Source organism: Pavona decussata, unplaced genomic scaffold (assembly GCF_977016875.1).
Source record: "Pavona decussata unplaced genomic scaffold, jaPavDecu1.1 SCAFFOLD_13, whole genome shotgun sequence".
Classification (NCBI taxonomy): domain Eukaryota; kingdom Metazoa; phylum Cnidaria; class Anthozoa; order Scleractinia; family Agariciidae; genus Pavona; species Pavona decussata.
The window spans coordinates 1463069-1477601 of record NW_028145436.1 but is presented as its reverse complement, the minus strand read 5'-3'; the positions used below and the strand labels follow the sequence as shown (position 1 = coordinate 1477601).

At 39.9% G+C, this 14533-nt stretch overlaps 1 protein-coding gene across 1 annotated transcript; it reads right to left on the bottom strand.

The window, feature by feature from the left end:
• Positions 1 to 140: 140 nt before the first annotated feature.
• Positions 141 to 14395, bottom strand: LOC146487806 (uncharacterized). Its single transcript, XM_085127405.1, has 14 exons — positions 13571 to 14395; positions 9568 to 10498; positions 8271 to 8333; positions 7696 to 7761; positions 7550 to 7612; positions 6453 to 6644; positions 5656 to 5769; positions 5204 to 5278; positions 4187 to 4285; positions 3595 to 3696; positions 2985 to 3032; positions 2526 to 2600; positions 1603 to 1694; positions 141 to 1362 (listed from the first exon to the last, which is right to left on the bottom strand). The coding sequence occupies exons 1-14, from the start codon at positions 13659 to 13661 to the stop codon at positions 1280 to 1282; spliced, it is 2094 nt and encodes a 697-aa protein (XP_084983531.1). The 5' UTR covers positions 13662 to 14395; the 3' UTR covers positions 141 to 1279.
• Positions 14396 to 14533: the final 138 nt, after the last annotated feature.

Below are 14533 nucleotides of genomic sequence, written 5' to 3'. Positions count from 1 at the left end.
TCGCTTCAGTTGGACCAGTACCATTCCAGGTTTTTTTCTCTCGGTTTTTCAGTTTTCGTCCTCTTTGAAAAAACAACATTTTCATGCCAGTTTGATATGAAAGTAGAGTCACCAGTGGAACAAAAATGTAGGAACAAACATGAAACAAATATTAAAAAATTCTTTTTTTTTATTCTCTTTCCTCAGGAGTGAGTGAGAGTGTTTCTGGACAAATCGCCAAAAGTATCAATTACAAATTTAAAAATAAGCTTTACCCCATGCATTGCTTTTTTCGATGAGTTACTATTTTTTCTTGTAGCGTTCTTAAGCGCGATTAAAACTCACGTTTGCAGTCGCAGTCGCTCTGCTGACATCGCAACAAAATCCCTGTAGTTCGAGCAGTTTTCAATATTGAGTGTCGAAAGTGATTCACATTGCAAAATGCTGTGGTTTTCCGGTAACTTTCTCAACCAATGAGAAGCAAAACCAAAACCACTCGTGACTTGCTCGCACGCATTTTCACGCGCTTGGTGCCCGGCCGTTACGAGAATTTAATCCGAGTCCTGATTGATTCATTGCGCTTTTTGCTTTTGTGTGACTGGCCAGAGAAAATTACTTTGGTTTCGGTTTTACGACACACCATTGAAAACCGCCGCTTTCTACTGGTGATTTGTAATTGCACCTATATACAACGCCATAATAACAGAATAGCAAAACAAGATGACTGTTTTGTTGACATCACCTTAATTGTAGTTGCAAACAGCGAGCTTTGAATGATGCAAGGGGGTATAAAGTGGGCACTTAAAGAATTACTGTTAGCACTTTTTTGGCGGCTTGAGGAGGACAAATTCGAGAGAAAAAAGGAAGCTACAAGGAGTGAGAAAGCTAGAATGTAGTATTTTAAAAGCCACATATTTTCCACTATCTAATTTGTGAAAACAATAACACCGTTAACAGAAAAAAATTCTATATATTAATAGTAAAAAGTATAAAAGAGCATCTCTAAAAAGAACTTATATCATTTCTTTATGTCATCTCTAAATTACCAGTTTGCAAAACCACACAGTTGTCCAATATTTTTTTATGCGCTTTATATAATTCTCTTTTTGATGGATTGTCAATCTCGACTCCATGCCATTTTAAAGGAGAATTCACTTCCATCGCACATCATTGACGTATCAATTCCACCAACTGGATGGCAAAACCGAACACTTTCCAAGTTTCCATGGTGTGCTCTTTGGAGAGATGTTCCCATGACAACTCCAGCAGTACAATAGCATCTTGAAACTGACGTCACTATCTAGTCAACGTCATCAACTTGATCTGGGTCACTCATCACTTTAGCGTGGGACTGAGGTGTGCCGCGTATCATCCCAAGGAATTCTACACACAAAAAATAAATGCATTGATAGTATTTTAAAAATTAATCAGTTTCCTTTTTGCCTGTACGAATTAAGTTTAATTTCCCTCGTAGTCTTCGCCTTCGCGCGTTTTTTATTTCACTGAAACTTCTTACAAAATTGGACATTGCCTGATTCTTCGGAAGACGCAAGACTGCCCTCGGAAATCTTCGGTCACCTTCGGAATAACCCGCCACCGTGTTATATGTTGCATCTTACGTACCGTCTGGAACACTGAGCACAGTATTCGGTCCCAGGCTCCCTAATGCTTCATCACCATAACTTTTCCTTAGAATGTCTCTGACGTGATCCTGACTGCAAGAAAAATAAAAATAGAAAAATCCAAATACTGTCCACAAATCATCTTCATCATCATCATCATCATCATCGTCATCGTCATCATATGTCTAAACAGCTACATTTTCTATCCTACAAACAGTGTCGGCTAATTTTATAGTCGAAAAAAATGGATGAATGATACATGCCAAGCTTAACGAAACGCAAAAATGTAGCAATATTATGTATAGTAATCATGCATTTTAAGAAATGACGACTTCTTAAATTTTGATTGCCTACAAACAATTTAAACTTTACGATAATACAACGATGCTGCTCTAATATGATATCATGCCAAAAGTATCTTTCCATGCAGATATTTATGACGTGACTCGCAATTTTATGTTAACAGTTCAATTTTATATCGAAGAGAATCCGCGGAAAAATTCCCCAACACCACGATGAAAAGGACATTATGTCTATTCTGCTGACAACGACAAAAACATAAGTCTTGAGGCGAAAAAGAAGTGAGTTCTCTTCCACGCTGCATAGTCTGTTTTTTGTTTTTTGTTTTTTCAATCTCAAGTTAAACCCGAATTAAATAAACTTTCTCTTGGTCAGAGCCAAAAAATTCCAAGAAACAAGACGAGACAAACAAACTACAACAGCAATGAGACACCCAAAGCCTCTAACTAAAGACCAATCTTGATTAATAAGTGGGTTACATTTGATTTCGTTAACTGTGAAAATAACATAAATTAGTAACACAGTGTTGTACCGTGGGTAATTTATGCGAGTGGCCATGTGGCTGGCGCGTGATTAGTGTGATTCATGCACAGACCAGGTAACCCAGAGCACAGGGATACCTACCAACTGTACGGTGGATCATCATAGGGAGAATCTTTATCTAAGTTGAGAAGGAAGTCCTCTAGATCGGGAAATATTCTGTGGACAAAAATAAAACCACGTACGCTATATGTGATGGAAATTTCTGAACTCGCTGGTTGCAAGCCAGAAACAAACATTCATCTACTGCATGCTAACAAACTAGGTCCAATAAATGAGAAGGTTGTCGGGATAAGCGCTTACATTTTAGCACATAATCTGTCCAATGAAGAGTAGTGGGCCGATGTTTAAACGAACATATGACTATTGAAACACAGCTCTACACAGATCAAACTATTTCTACTGGGTCTCTACATTAGCAAAAATAATGGAATGTTTTTTTCTTTTTTCGAGGGGACGGATTAAAGTGCCATGCACATACATGCAAGAGATGAATACTAAACCAAACAAAGAGGGAAACTCTCGGTAACCAAGGAAACTTACAGGCTTCTGTCTGAGATTTCCTCAGAGATGGAGTCCGGATAATTGTCGCTGTGAAGACAAATCAAATGAAAGACTGAAATGATTGAGCTAGAAATTGAAACCAAATGCCGAAAATATACCTATAATGGGACGACAGGAACAGATGAGCTTTAAGCATATACTTTGATCAACTATAAAAAGACAGACATTTTTAACGTAAACTGTTTTCAACGCAAATTATTTTACAGTACATGCAAAGGGTTAAAGGAATTTTTGAGATGAGAGATTGGCACTACCATAACCAGTTCGTGACTAGAACGATGTTTCATGCTACAGTGTCCGTGTGACTCTGTGTCTGACTAGATAAGAAGATTAATTTAGATACCCCATTTAATCGTTTCCAAACATTTGCTCGTCTCCTTTAAGGTACATTAAAAAATTACACAACAAATATCGGGGCCCGGAAGAGCGGATCACGTAATCCAGTGGATAAAATGCACTTGAACTAATACATTTTATCTGCTAGATAGCGACTTATCCACTGGATAAAATTCTCCACACTTCAGTTTAACAACCGGAGCCAGCAGATTTATGCGTTTATTTGTTTTAACTCCCAACATGCTTTACTCACTCCAGGTCGTCAAACGTCCCAGGTCCTTCTTCGTCATTTTCTGGTAACGCTGCTTCTAAATCCGGGGATTCTTCTGCACAAAACACTTCTGGATGATCAAACCTGTCAGTTCAGTAACATCAAAATTCAGGTTTAAGTACAGTAAGGAATTGGGTCGGGGATAGGGGAAGGCCCAACTTCTCGCTACCCGTTGTTTTTATTCTCCGGTCTTGCCCATTTAGTTCCTTCCTTTGCCACCTCTGGTTCCCTTTTCTCTGCCTCCTTCCCATATTAATCGTTTATGAAAAAAATATTGTTCTATTTCGATTACTTCCTGTCGTCTCAGAGATTCTATCTAACTCACGGCTCTCCTTTATTTCTTCCAATGTCCCTGTGATCCCGTCCCCACCCCACCCCCTCCAAGTAAGGAGGAAATCCGTTTTCTCTGCGGTCATCATGCATCATAGCTCTCGGACGTAACTTTCAACGCCGACAATTGCTGCGGCGTCAGTTGAGCGAATTGTTTGTTGTAAAATTACATGCTAGGCACTTGGAGCCACTTTGGAAACTGTACAGTACAAGTACCGTTAGGCAAATTAACATGTTGACATACTCATGTCCAGAATGTCTTTGCTTCCTGGTAAGAAACTCTGCGAGGTCGTCTACGTCCTCACTCGGCTGTCTCACAATAATAGCTGGGATATGCACCCGCCTGAAATATACAAACCATTGAGCGTCTTGGAATGATCTGAAGATTCATTACTTGAAATTGTTACAAAACTTTTTTCAAATTTTTAAAGACACTGCGAGGAAATTCCATGTCAAAAGACTCGCAAATTGTAGAGATTGTCATCTTATTTTTTTCTGATATTGCAGTGCATATTTACCACTGGCCGTTCGGCAGCATACAATTTTGCTATGCTAACGATTTGATTGTGCGATTTTTTAAAACAAGCAAGGACACCCAGGCTAGAATCTAAAGAAAATAAACACAGTCCAAAATTACAGTTTCGTAACAAACTAAGTTATAAGTGGAATATCATGTGCGCTAAGTTGTAGACTGCAAACAGTCTCTCTTTCCTAGTGCTCGAAAATCCACGTGAAAGAACGCAAAAAACTGAGCGATATTCGAGGGGCACGTCGCGCACGCGAGCGGCGAAGCTGTGAGTGCGCGGGCGCCGGAAGACGAGCGATTTCGCTTTCCGGCGCCTACGCTACTCGCGGTCGCGGCTTTGCATCTCGCGCGTGCGACTCGCGCTTCGAATTTCGTGCTTGCTCATTTTTTTTTTTTTGCGTTCTTCTCCGCGGATCTTTGAGCAACAGAGAGACTGCTCGCAGTTTAGCCAAGTTGGTAAATTACTGGTATTTTAGACTTTGAAAAGTGTAGATCCAGAAACTTTCATAACAGAGAGGAATTGTATGGTTGAATAGACTGCGAAGCACTTTCTTTTCTTCAAACTCGCAAAGCGCGACGAAAGCATGGGTTTCCATGCTGCACGCTCGCACGTTCATCAGTTAGAAAACTCTGACTTTGCATACTCGCTCTGTTTTGTAGTATAAAGAAGTTGATTGGCTCGACTGCTAATACTGGGAATAAAAGAGAAAAATAAATCAATAAGAAACAACAAACCCTGGTTTCACGGGCGCATCTTCAACTGTTTCCTCGTCATCTGCTACTAGTTTCGCGTCGTGTTTCTGGTGGATTCTGAAAGACGCACGGATAAAATATCTCGGTTTGTACATCACCACGATCAACCAAACAGAGATCTCGAACTGGTTTTAAAGTATAAGAAATCAATTGTCGGCCTTTCAGACCGCGAGCATGCCACCTTTTTGTTAAGGGATATAATAGCGAGGAGGACATGCAGACGCGCATGAAAATTGCTTGGCGCGCGGAGTCGCGAGCAGTGAAGGGTGAAGGAGGTTTTTCTTTTTCTTTTTTCAGTTTGAAGGACGTTTTTCGCAGCGGGCGCGATTTTCTAAAATCCCAGTCCCCTCACGGCCATCCGGCTTTTTGTGTCTTGTGCGTCTCAATGTCTTATTTGAAAAATGTGAGCCTGCAGTAAAGTTCAAAGGACCTACTGTTCTGCCGGTGGACTAGCCTCGTGTTTCACCAGTGGCTGAGATGCTCCCTCGTCTATGAAAGATACCCGCTTGGAACCTCGTTTAGATGGCGGACCAGAATCCGACGTTCCACTAAATTTACGAATAAAGTTGTTAGCAGTCAGAAATAACATCAAAATTAAAGATTCTCACTATTATTAAAGTAAGCAAAAAAGAACCCAGCTGACTTTCTTCAGCTTCGTCTTTGAAATAACTAACTTCCTGCGAACGAGGCTCGTTAATCAGATGGTTCACTGCATCACATACCTGACCAATTCATAAATACAGTAGTCACATTAGTAAAAAAAAGAAATTTGAATTACCAGCCTCCCGTTACTAAAAAGTGCAGTGTTCCTCAACAGAGATAACATTTTTATTGATTTTGAAAGCTAAATTAAATTCCGCTCAAATCCAAAATTTGTGGAACATAAATTATTGGGTTAGTTTACATGTGTATGATAAAAAATATTAACAAAAACAGAAAACTGAAAAACTTACGGTACCCCAATCTCGAACCCAGGTCCTCGAACCGACTGAGATCTGAGTACAAGATTAACGCGACACGTTCTGGGTACGAGAATTTACAGAGACCGGGAACTATTTTACGTGTACGGTTATAAACGAAAGCGAGGCAAACGCGCGTCGAAACAAAGAAAACGAACACAAAAACTTGATTCGTTTCGCAAGATTGCGCTTGCATTCTCGGCTTCGTCGAAAGCAATAAAGGTAGATTTCTTTGGGGAGGGGTGTGGTTGGTTGTTATTCTCCTTTCTTACCCAGCCTCTGCTCCGCTAAACATATTAAGCAAGGCCTCCTTCACCAGAAGAGAAGCCGGGCGAGAACTGGGTCGAGAACCTCCGCCAGGAGAAGCCCCTTTGGGGGCAAGGAGAGTTGCTGTCCCTGTGCTCGTTTTGTTTAAGAGGATGGCTTCCTCTGAATGGGCTGGAGAAGGCTTGGGAGTTCGCACTCTGAATGAAAAGAAACAGAAAAACAAAATTGAATTACCGGTCGAATGTCCAGAAGCAGTGCTGGATCAATCATCATTCTAATCTATTGACGATGAAATTGTTAATATTGCACAGCGTTAGCTAGAGAGGCCTGTGTGACTGCAACCAACCGATTAAAACGACGATGACAAAGACGATAGAAATGATGATACAGTGACGTCCACAATACAGTGACGTACACATTCTGGATGCCTAACAGAGTTGGCTTAAAGTTTGTTGTCTCCGAAAACAAGTAAGCTTTGATCGTTGGCTTCAGTGTTTGCTCGTTCTTGAAGTACCATCTGTGTCAATATTACTCTCTCCGCGATCAAGTGACTCTCTCGCTTAAACAAAAAGGTGTGTTACTTGTTTTTGGTCTAAGCAGATTTCGCATACATTTCCCTCTCATCGCGGGAAGTAACTGATTGTTCTTTTTAATAGGGACCTTTAGATTTAATTGACTACGACTACGAGATTGAGTACGAGTACGACTCTTCAACTCTAGTTTACGTGGTTGAGATAACCGCTTGTCACACCCGGCAGTCTTGTTTCTAAGGTCTCCTTTGCTGTTGGTAAACAACGGGGACGGAACGGGACTTTTGGAGATGTGACTGATTTAAAATTTGAAAGTCGTTCTCGTATTCAATCTCGTACTCGTATTCTGATCTGTTACAGGAGTCCGTATTACGTGTACGGAGGAAAGAGAATGCAAAAAATTTTACACTGCGGGGACATGTCGGACTGCATCCTCGTAAGAGAAACAGGAAGAACCCTGGGGAGTAGATCGGTTGGGATGTAGTTTAAACGTCAAAGTAAACCAGTGTTGCCTGCATTCTGGAAAAAAACCCCTGACATCAAAATTATAGTAGTTTCAATATTTTACGTACCCTTCGGCGATCTCTCGAAGCTTGCCTGCAAAGGAAATTTTTCTTCCAGCCATCGGACTAGCTCTAGAAAATAGAATATTCGAAAATGTCGTGATCAGGTAAGCTACTCAATTTTTTCACTTTCACTCACTAACGGAGATTCTTACCTAATTGTTGTGGTGAAAGATTGACCTCTCCAGTCCTTTGTCATTCTATTGTACAGATTGCCTTTCCTGAAAAAGGAAAAATACGGGTGAATTTCGGACACCGAAAGTGCTGAAATACAAATGAACAAGGAAAAGGTCTTCAAAATTTGTTTTGTTAAGTCAAATTTTGAGAAATAGAGTCTTGTTTAGTAAGGTTTAATCGAATGGAATTTGGGGATCTAGGATCATGGCGCAGTGGTGAGAGCACTTGCCTCCCACCAATGTGGTTCGGGTTGGATTCTCGGACTTGGCGTCATATGTGGGTTGAGTTTGTTGTTGGCTCCCTTCCTTGCTCCGAGAAGTTTTTCTCTAAATTTCCGATCTCCCCCTCTCCTCAATAACCAACATTTCTAAATTCCAATTCAGTCACAGTGCTTTGCGCTAAATACATTGACACTTAAAGAAAGTGATTTATTGTATTTTAGCAACCTTTTCACATTATGTAGCTACAGTTTGGTGCCACCGAGGCCACATGGCATCTATGAGTTAGACTTCAAAGGGTACAGTAGTTGAGTATTTTTTACCACAATTTATACCTGATATACTTCATGTGCTTGTTATGCCTCTTGACTCTATTACTTTGAGCGTAAGACTCGTATCTACGATGAGAAAACAATTTACTGTTAGTTATTCCCATCAAGTAGACGGAAAAAAAAGAAAAAGAAAAAAAAAAAAAGGATTGGGATTGTTGAACACTCAGAATGAAACAACTAAGCAGGCCCGTAGCAGGGGGAGGGGCAGGGGGGGCTTGAGCCCCCCCAGAATAGTTAAAAAACGATGTGCCAAAAAATAATAATCAAACCAAATTAATGTGCAGCAATCAGTCTTGAACTCTGACGCTGCAAGTGCCTTTTCACAACCTTTCAAAAGTTGTTTACTACTTTTCAATTTCCTCCGCGAACAGTTTGTTTTTACTGATACAACAGCAACAAAGGCACTTCTACCTTGTGAATCGGAAATAAAAACCAAAATGGATCGAAATCAACCATCTCAAGCCGTAAAAGCTGTTGAAATAAACTACTTGTTTTCTAAGACATCCGCTCATTTACAGCAATACAATGTCCTTAGACCCCCTTAGTTTATAACAATTTAGTGTTCGCGCGTTGTAGAAAGCCACACAAATATGTCCTCTCAAGAGCTAGAGAAAACATTCTCCAGCAGTCGGATTCTGACTGCCCGGTTCAGGCCAAATTTTAAAAGAGAAGGAAAAATTTGCCGTCGTTTGTTAACGTCCTTCTTCAAACGTGAAATTAGGAAACTTCAGGTGGTAGTCCGCGTAAAAGAAACAGCAAAAAAATGTACCAAAATGGGTGATACAGGTGCAAAGTTATTGTTTTACTTACTAAATCTACTGGGGTTTTTTATGTTCTCCTTGCATCTTAGAAACTCCCCAATCAGTCTGTATTCCCTAATCAGTCTGTTGTTTTTTTTTTTAGTAACGGGGAGAGGGGGGGGGGGGGGTGGGTAGTTTTGTTTAACTATTTTGCTAAGCCCCCTCAGTTATTTTAGCCTTGCTACGGGCCTGCTAAGGGATAGAGAAACAGCGAGACCAAGCATTCCTGTATTGACGTCACAACCCTACTATCCCCAGTCTCCCGTCTTGCGCGGTATAGTACTCAAATGCTTTTACTCTTCAAACGCAGGGAAGAAATATTGATAAGGAAAATTTTTCCCCCAAATTTTCATACGGGAACGACATTAACATTTGATCAAGTAGATTTAAAAAAATTCTGTCACATTCACTTTAACTTAAGAAGGCTTCGTAGATCTGGTCCCGAAAACACACTAACAAAATAGGAGACTTTTATTCAATCTACAGGAGCAACAGCATACCTGTTGAGCTCTTCAGAATTAAACTTGTAATTCCACCAAGCAATGCCAGCGACAACAAATACAAATATCATCACAACAGGAACAGACGGACCAAGGATGATTATATCAGGCACTTTCTCTTCAACTTTTTTCTCCTCTGCGGCCATGACAACATGAGCCGTGCTTGTCCAAATACTGCTGCGAGGTTCTGCTCCAGTCGCTGGAAGTGTTCTGGGAAATTTACTAGGCGCTGGCTGTTCAGACGAAGGTAAAACGACATTTTCAGAAGTAAGCTGGACAACCTTGTACGCTGCAGTCGTAAAGTTCACTGGCGGTTCGCTAGTAAATGCAGATAAAGGAATATCAACACCAGAAGAGGTTAGATTCCGAGAAGCTGCTGGCAATGTTGGAGCATCTGTAACGTCACTCGATGCTGCTGCTAACGTCGTCGTAGCAACAGTATGATTGACAGGTAATGCAGCCCTGCCCCGTCTTCCAGATCTCAACTCGGCCTTAGCTTGCAATCCAGCAAAATCAAAAGCTGCCGCTGAAGCAGTGCTTGGCGATCTAACCGCTTCATAAATTAGCGAAAAACCGACGCCTTCTTCAGCAGAATCAGAAACAAAACGAATCCTAACCCTAGACGTCAAATGATACATCATGTTCGGCCGATTATCGTTACAAAATTTGTTGCTAAAACTCGCCGCATTTTGTGGCGGATCAAGCTCTTTGACTTGAACAAAATCACAATGGCATTTTCTTCCACCGCACTGTTTTGAGCTGGATTGGACGTCAAACGACGTAAACCTTAAAGATAAATTCGCAGTTTGTGGGGGAGTTATGATCCAAGTGCAAGAGGAGTTTGCAGGATATGGTCCCGGGAAATTAGGACTAGAAACGATTCCATGAAGATCGGTGAGGTGCCGTCTACTTTCACAAGCTTTTGGTGTGCCTAAAAGATTAAAGTAGATGGAAGTCAATAACATCAATTGAACATCAAAAAATATAAGTTAAAAAAAAAATAGTATTAAAGAATGAAAAAAATTTCGAGCAAATATACTGAATTCATTCACCAGACTGAACTAATAGGCCATTCCGAGTTGCTTTGAAACACATTATGAAAGTGTTACCATTTTGAAAGTGCACCAAGTGCAAAGATTTTGTTATAAAAATTAGTTTATGTTCACATGCAAACACAACTAATTTTCTTATAAAAAGGTTTGAACTTAGTCTAGATGTCATAATGAGGTTCACAGCAACTCGGAAATGATCAATTTTGGCTGCCTCGCCAAAGCATTTCGCAGAAAGAGCGGGAAAACAGGGACGCAGGGCTTGACGGGATGCAATAGTCCCATAAACCCATGCGTACCACGTTCCACGTGAGAGAGATGTTTGGGATGACGGAGGGGTTGGGTTTTTTTTTTACATGGTTTTTCGTACTTTCTTTTGATCTTATTTTGATTCTGTTACTCAGCTGACTCATCAGGATCAGTTTCACGCTGGGTATTTTACTTATTTTGTTTTTTTCTAGAACAGATATGTTGTAAGAGGTGAAATACAACGGAAGACCTCAAGAAGAAGAAGGGAAAAAAAGGAAAAAAAAAAAAAAGGAAAGAAGAGGAGGGAAAAAGTGAAGGGAAGAGTAGAAACGTTTCCCTTAAATACAGGTTCTGGTGGTTCTGATAAATAGCGCAATAATAATTAATTATCAGTAATGGGCTCTTCTATATCCCCCATGCTCCATGTTTTCTGTGTCATTGGTCTGGATGGTTTTCAATCACGAATTCTTTTCTTCTGATGTGAGAATATCATCAAAGGTTTACGTTAACGACCTACATGTTCATCATATCAGCAAGTAATGTAAGTGAGACCATGGTTTCCAATGTTACGATTCTCGTAAGAAGCTATTTTTCAGATGTGCTTGGGTGAAGGGTCAGTAGAGAGTGTAAAAAAAGTGTAGCACTTTCATGGCCAGTCAGGTTGCTGTAATTTCGATCCGATTCGTTTTGAAGCTTATGTGGAAACTTTCATAAAATATTTTCATAAAATGTTACAAAACATCGACACTTTGATGAAGTTAGTCATTCATTCATTATGCGATAATCTCATAATCTAATAATGGTGAATTCTGAAAACGCTTGGCTTAATTTAATTTAGAGTGTAATTTATAGTTCCACTGAATACCGGTTCGTTTTACCGTAAGCACGAAAAAAAAATTTAGGGACTTATTGAGCCGGTGTCCACTTAGGAGAAGCTGTCCGCATAACATGGGGTCCTCTTAAACGGGTTTCACTATACAGCGCTTATCCATAGCGATTATAGGAAGGACTTTTCTGACCTATCCCAAGAACCCATGCGTTCTTCACATTTCATCCCTGTCGTCCTATCATGTTTCCGAAGTCAAGCTGGAGCGATAACTTTCAATCGGAACTGACTACTTTCCAACTGAAATGCTTCGGCTGTAAACATAGACCAGCGGAAAATACCAGCGGCATACACGAAACGGAAAAAATTTTACTCTATAGTTGGCCTCAGGACGGCCTTAATTTTTCTCGTCAAAAAAAAAAAACCCGAGAAATCAAAAATTTTAAGAGAATTTAAAGAGAATCAAAGGGAAATTAAAAAATATATATATCTTTTCTCCTTTACTTGTCTTTTTTTTCCCAACTACTTTCCTTGTTGCTTTACTCTAAACGTGCCACTTTTTTTCTCGAATGGGGGCTGTTTTATTATTCCGTTCATTTTTTCTTTTCAGTTTTCTACTTCGCGTCTGGGTCTTTCTGCTTCACGTAAACGTGATTAAATTCGTTTCATCAACCTTTTTGTTGAAAAGCATGTTACCTGTAGGGGAAGTCGCTGTAGGTCCATACACTGACCAGCTGCAAACTCACACTGTGTTCACACAAGCGTGAATTATTTGAACTGTTTAATATGTACACCATATATTCCGTATTCCGGTAAACAAATGATAGTCGCATTTATTTGCACAACATCGTCTGCTAGAATTATTACCACAGAGCTACAAGAAATCTTCTTTTTTGTTTCTTTTTGCTTTGCGTAAAAACATCGATATGAGAATGACACAAAGTTTTGCAAGCAGTCGGCAAGCATAAAATCACAGTGACTCGCCAGCGAAGCGTAACGCAGTGGTCCAGTTGATTTACTCGGGGGATTGCTGTATTTGTGTAAAAACACCTATCTACACGTTACACCAAAAACAAATTTTTAGCTTCGATTTGTTCCTGTGACTTAATTAAACTATCTAGACAAATTTTCAAATTTAATGTTAAGGCAATGGGGAATTTTGGTATTTTAAAAGTGGGGTTAGTAACGTGTCCGGCAAAACATCCGTAGTGAAATTGATAATTGCTCCAGGCAATTGCCCGACAATCTTTTAATATTCTTATCTGTTTGCGAATTCGCTTATTTTTTAAAGCTATAAACTGCACTGAATTGCAGATTCCAAAATGAATTCGTGAATATGTCACCAAGCATGAAAAAGCGATAAAATATAAGTTAGACGAGCCGCACATTTGGAAACAGGAGTTTGAAGTTATCGTTGTCCGGCCTTCTCATTTCCTGTTTTAAATCCACAGTAACTATTTCGAATGAACTCCTCGTCAAGCCTCGTTATATCTGCTTTGTGCACGTTTAATAATTTAGCTAAACACAGGGTAAATGTAAATTATGGGAAAATTTAATGAGATTAAATAAATCAATCTGTTTGGGGATGGAACTCAGCTTCTACGAATTTTACTACAATCTACTCAGCGCATATGCCTGATGGTAATGATTTGAAAATTCGTCACGGTTGTCTTTAATCTTTCAGCCTAACCGCCTCATTTTACGAACACGTTCACAAGAACAACATTAGAATTAAAAAAAAATTCAATCTCTAGAAATTCAAATTCCAAGGAGGGGGTATAGAAAATATCACAACAGCGTTTGTGCCCTAAAGTTGTAATTTGAAAGCTTGTTATTAAATTATGAACAACAAAAAAGAGATATTTCAAATATTACCCACCTGCTTGCCTTGAATTTCTGGGCCTTGCGGTGATCAGAAGGACTGTGGAAGTCAAGGTTGTAAACCAGAAAACGTATCCAGTATTCAACATGGTTGAACAAAACTTCGAGGTCCTTTAAAACGCCGACGCATTTAGCGAGAGTTGGAGGACAGCTTTGTGTTATTTAAATGGTTAAGAGTGAAGCAACGGAAGTTCCGTTTCGTCTGCAGCTTGGATTGGGAAATAAAACGATCTTGCATAAATTGTTAAGGGCAGATCAGGCAAAGAAAGTCTGTTGTTGTCCACGGCAGAGTTCACGGCAGAGATTCCGGTGGAAGCACAAACATACGAAAATATGGTTTGCAATTTAAATGCGACGTTCAGCAAAAAGCAAACCAACTCCAGTGCTATGTAGTACGGTGAGTCTAAACCAAGCTTTCAAGAAACGTTTTAAACAGCATTCCTTCGCATATTTTGTAATGAAAACATCGAAACATGTAGACTTCGCTGTTAGAACGTGAAACAGCTTCAACACTTAACAATGACGAACCGCCGAGAGGTCAAACTAATTGTGCCAAATCTATTCTCCCAAGCGACACTGTGCACTCCCGCGTGGCTCTGAACAAAATGCTCAAATTTTCGTCATGTAAATATTGAACTAGCAATGTTTACTCCGCAACACCACAGACGTGAGGATTGTAAATTCTGGTCAACCGCAATGTCGTGGTTAAAGCCGGCCCTGGGTCGATAGCGATTCGCACAGACGACAGTGATAATCTCGCCCCAATGACTGAAACGAACCGAAAAGCTTTCAAAACACAATTGTTTATCATTCACATCATACTTAAGGACATAAAAAGTAATTACTACGTTATTTCAAGAAAATAAGTATCGTATAACAATGTCGTGGGCTGCGAGTCACGCAATGTGATTACCCAATTTAGAACAATTTCTGGAATCTGGAATCAAAATTACTGTGAAAA

Bases quoted from the DNA above. Each gene is read 5' to 3' on its own strand.
- LOC146487806 (XM_085127405.1), bottom strand. From the start codon at position 13,661: ATGTTGAATACTGGATACGTTTTCTGGTTTACAACCTTGACTTCCACA. The intron at 10,499-13,570 runs GTGGGTAATATT...TTAATCTTTTAG, and splicing joins CAGAAATTCAAGGCAAGCAG to GCACACCAAAAGCTTGTGAA. The intron at 8,334-9,567 runs GTATGCTGTTGC...TTCTCATCGTAG, and splicing joins AATTCTGAAGAGCTCAACAG to ATACGAGTCTTACGCTCAAA.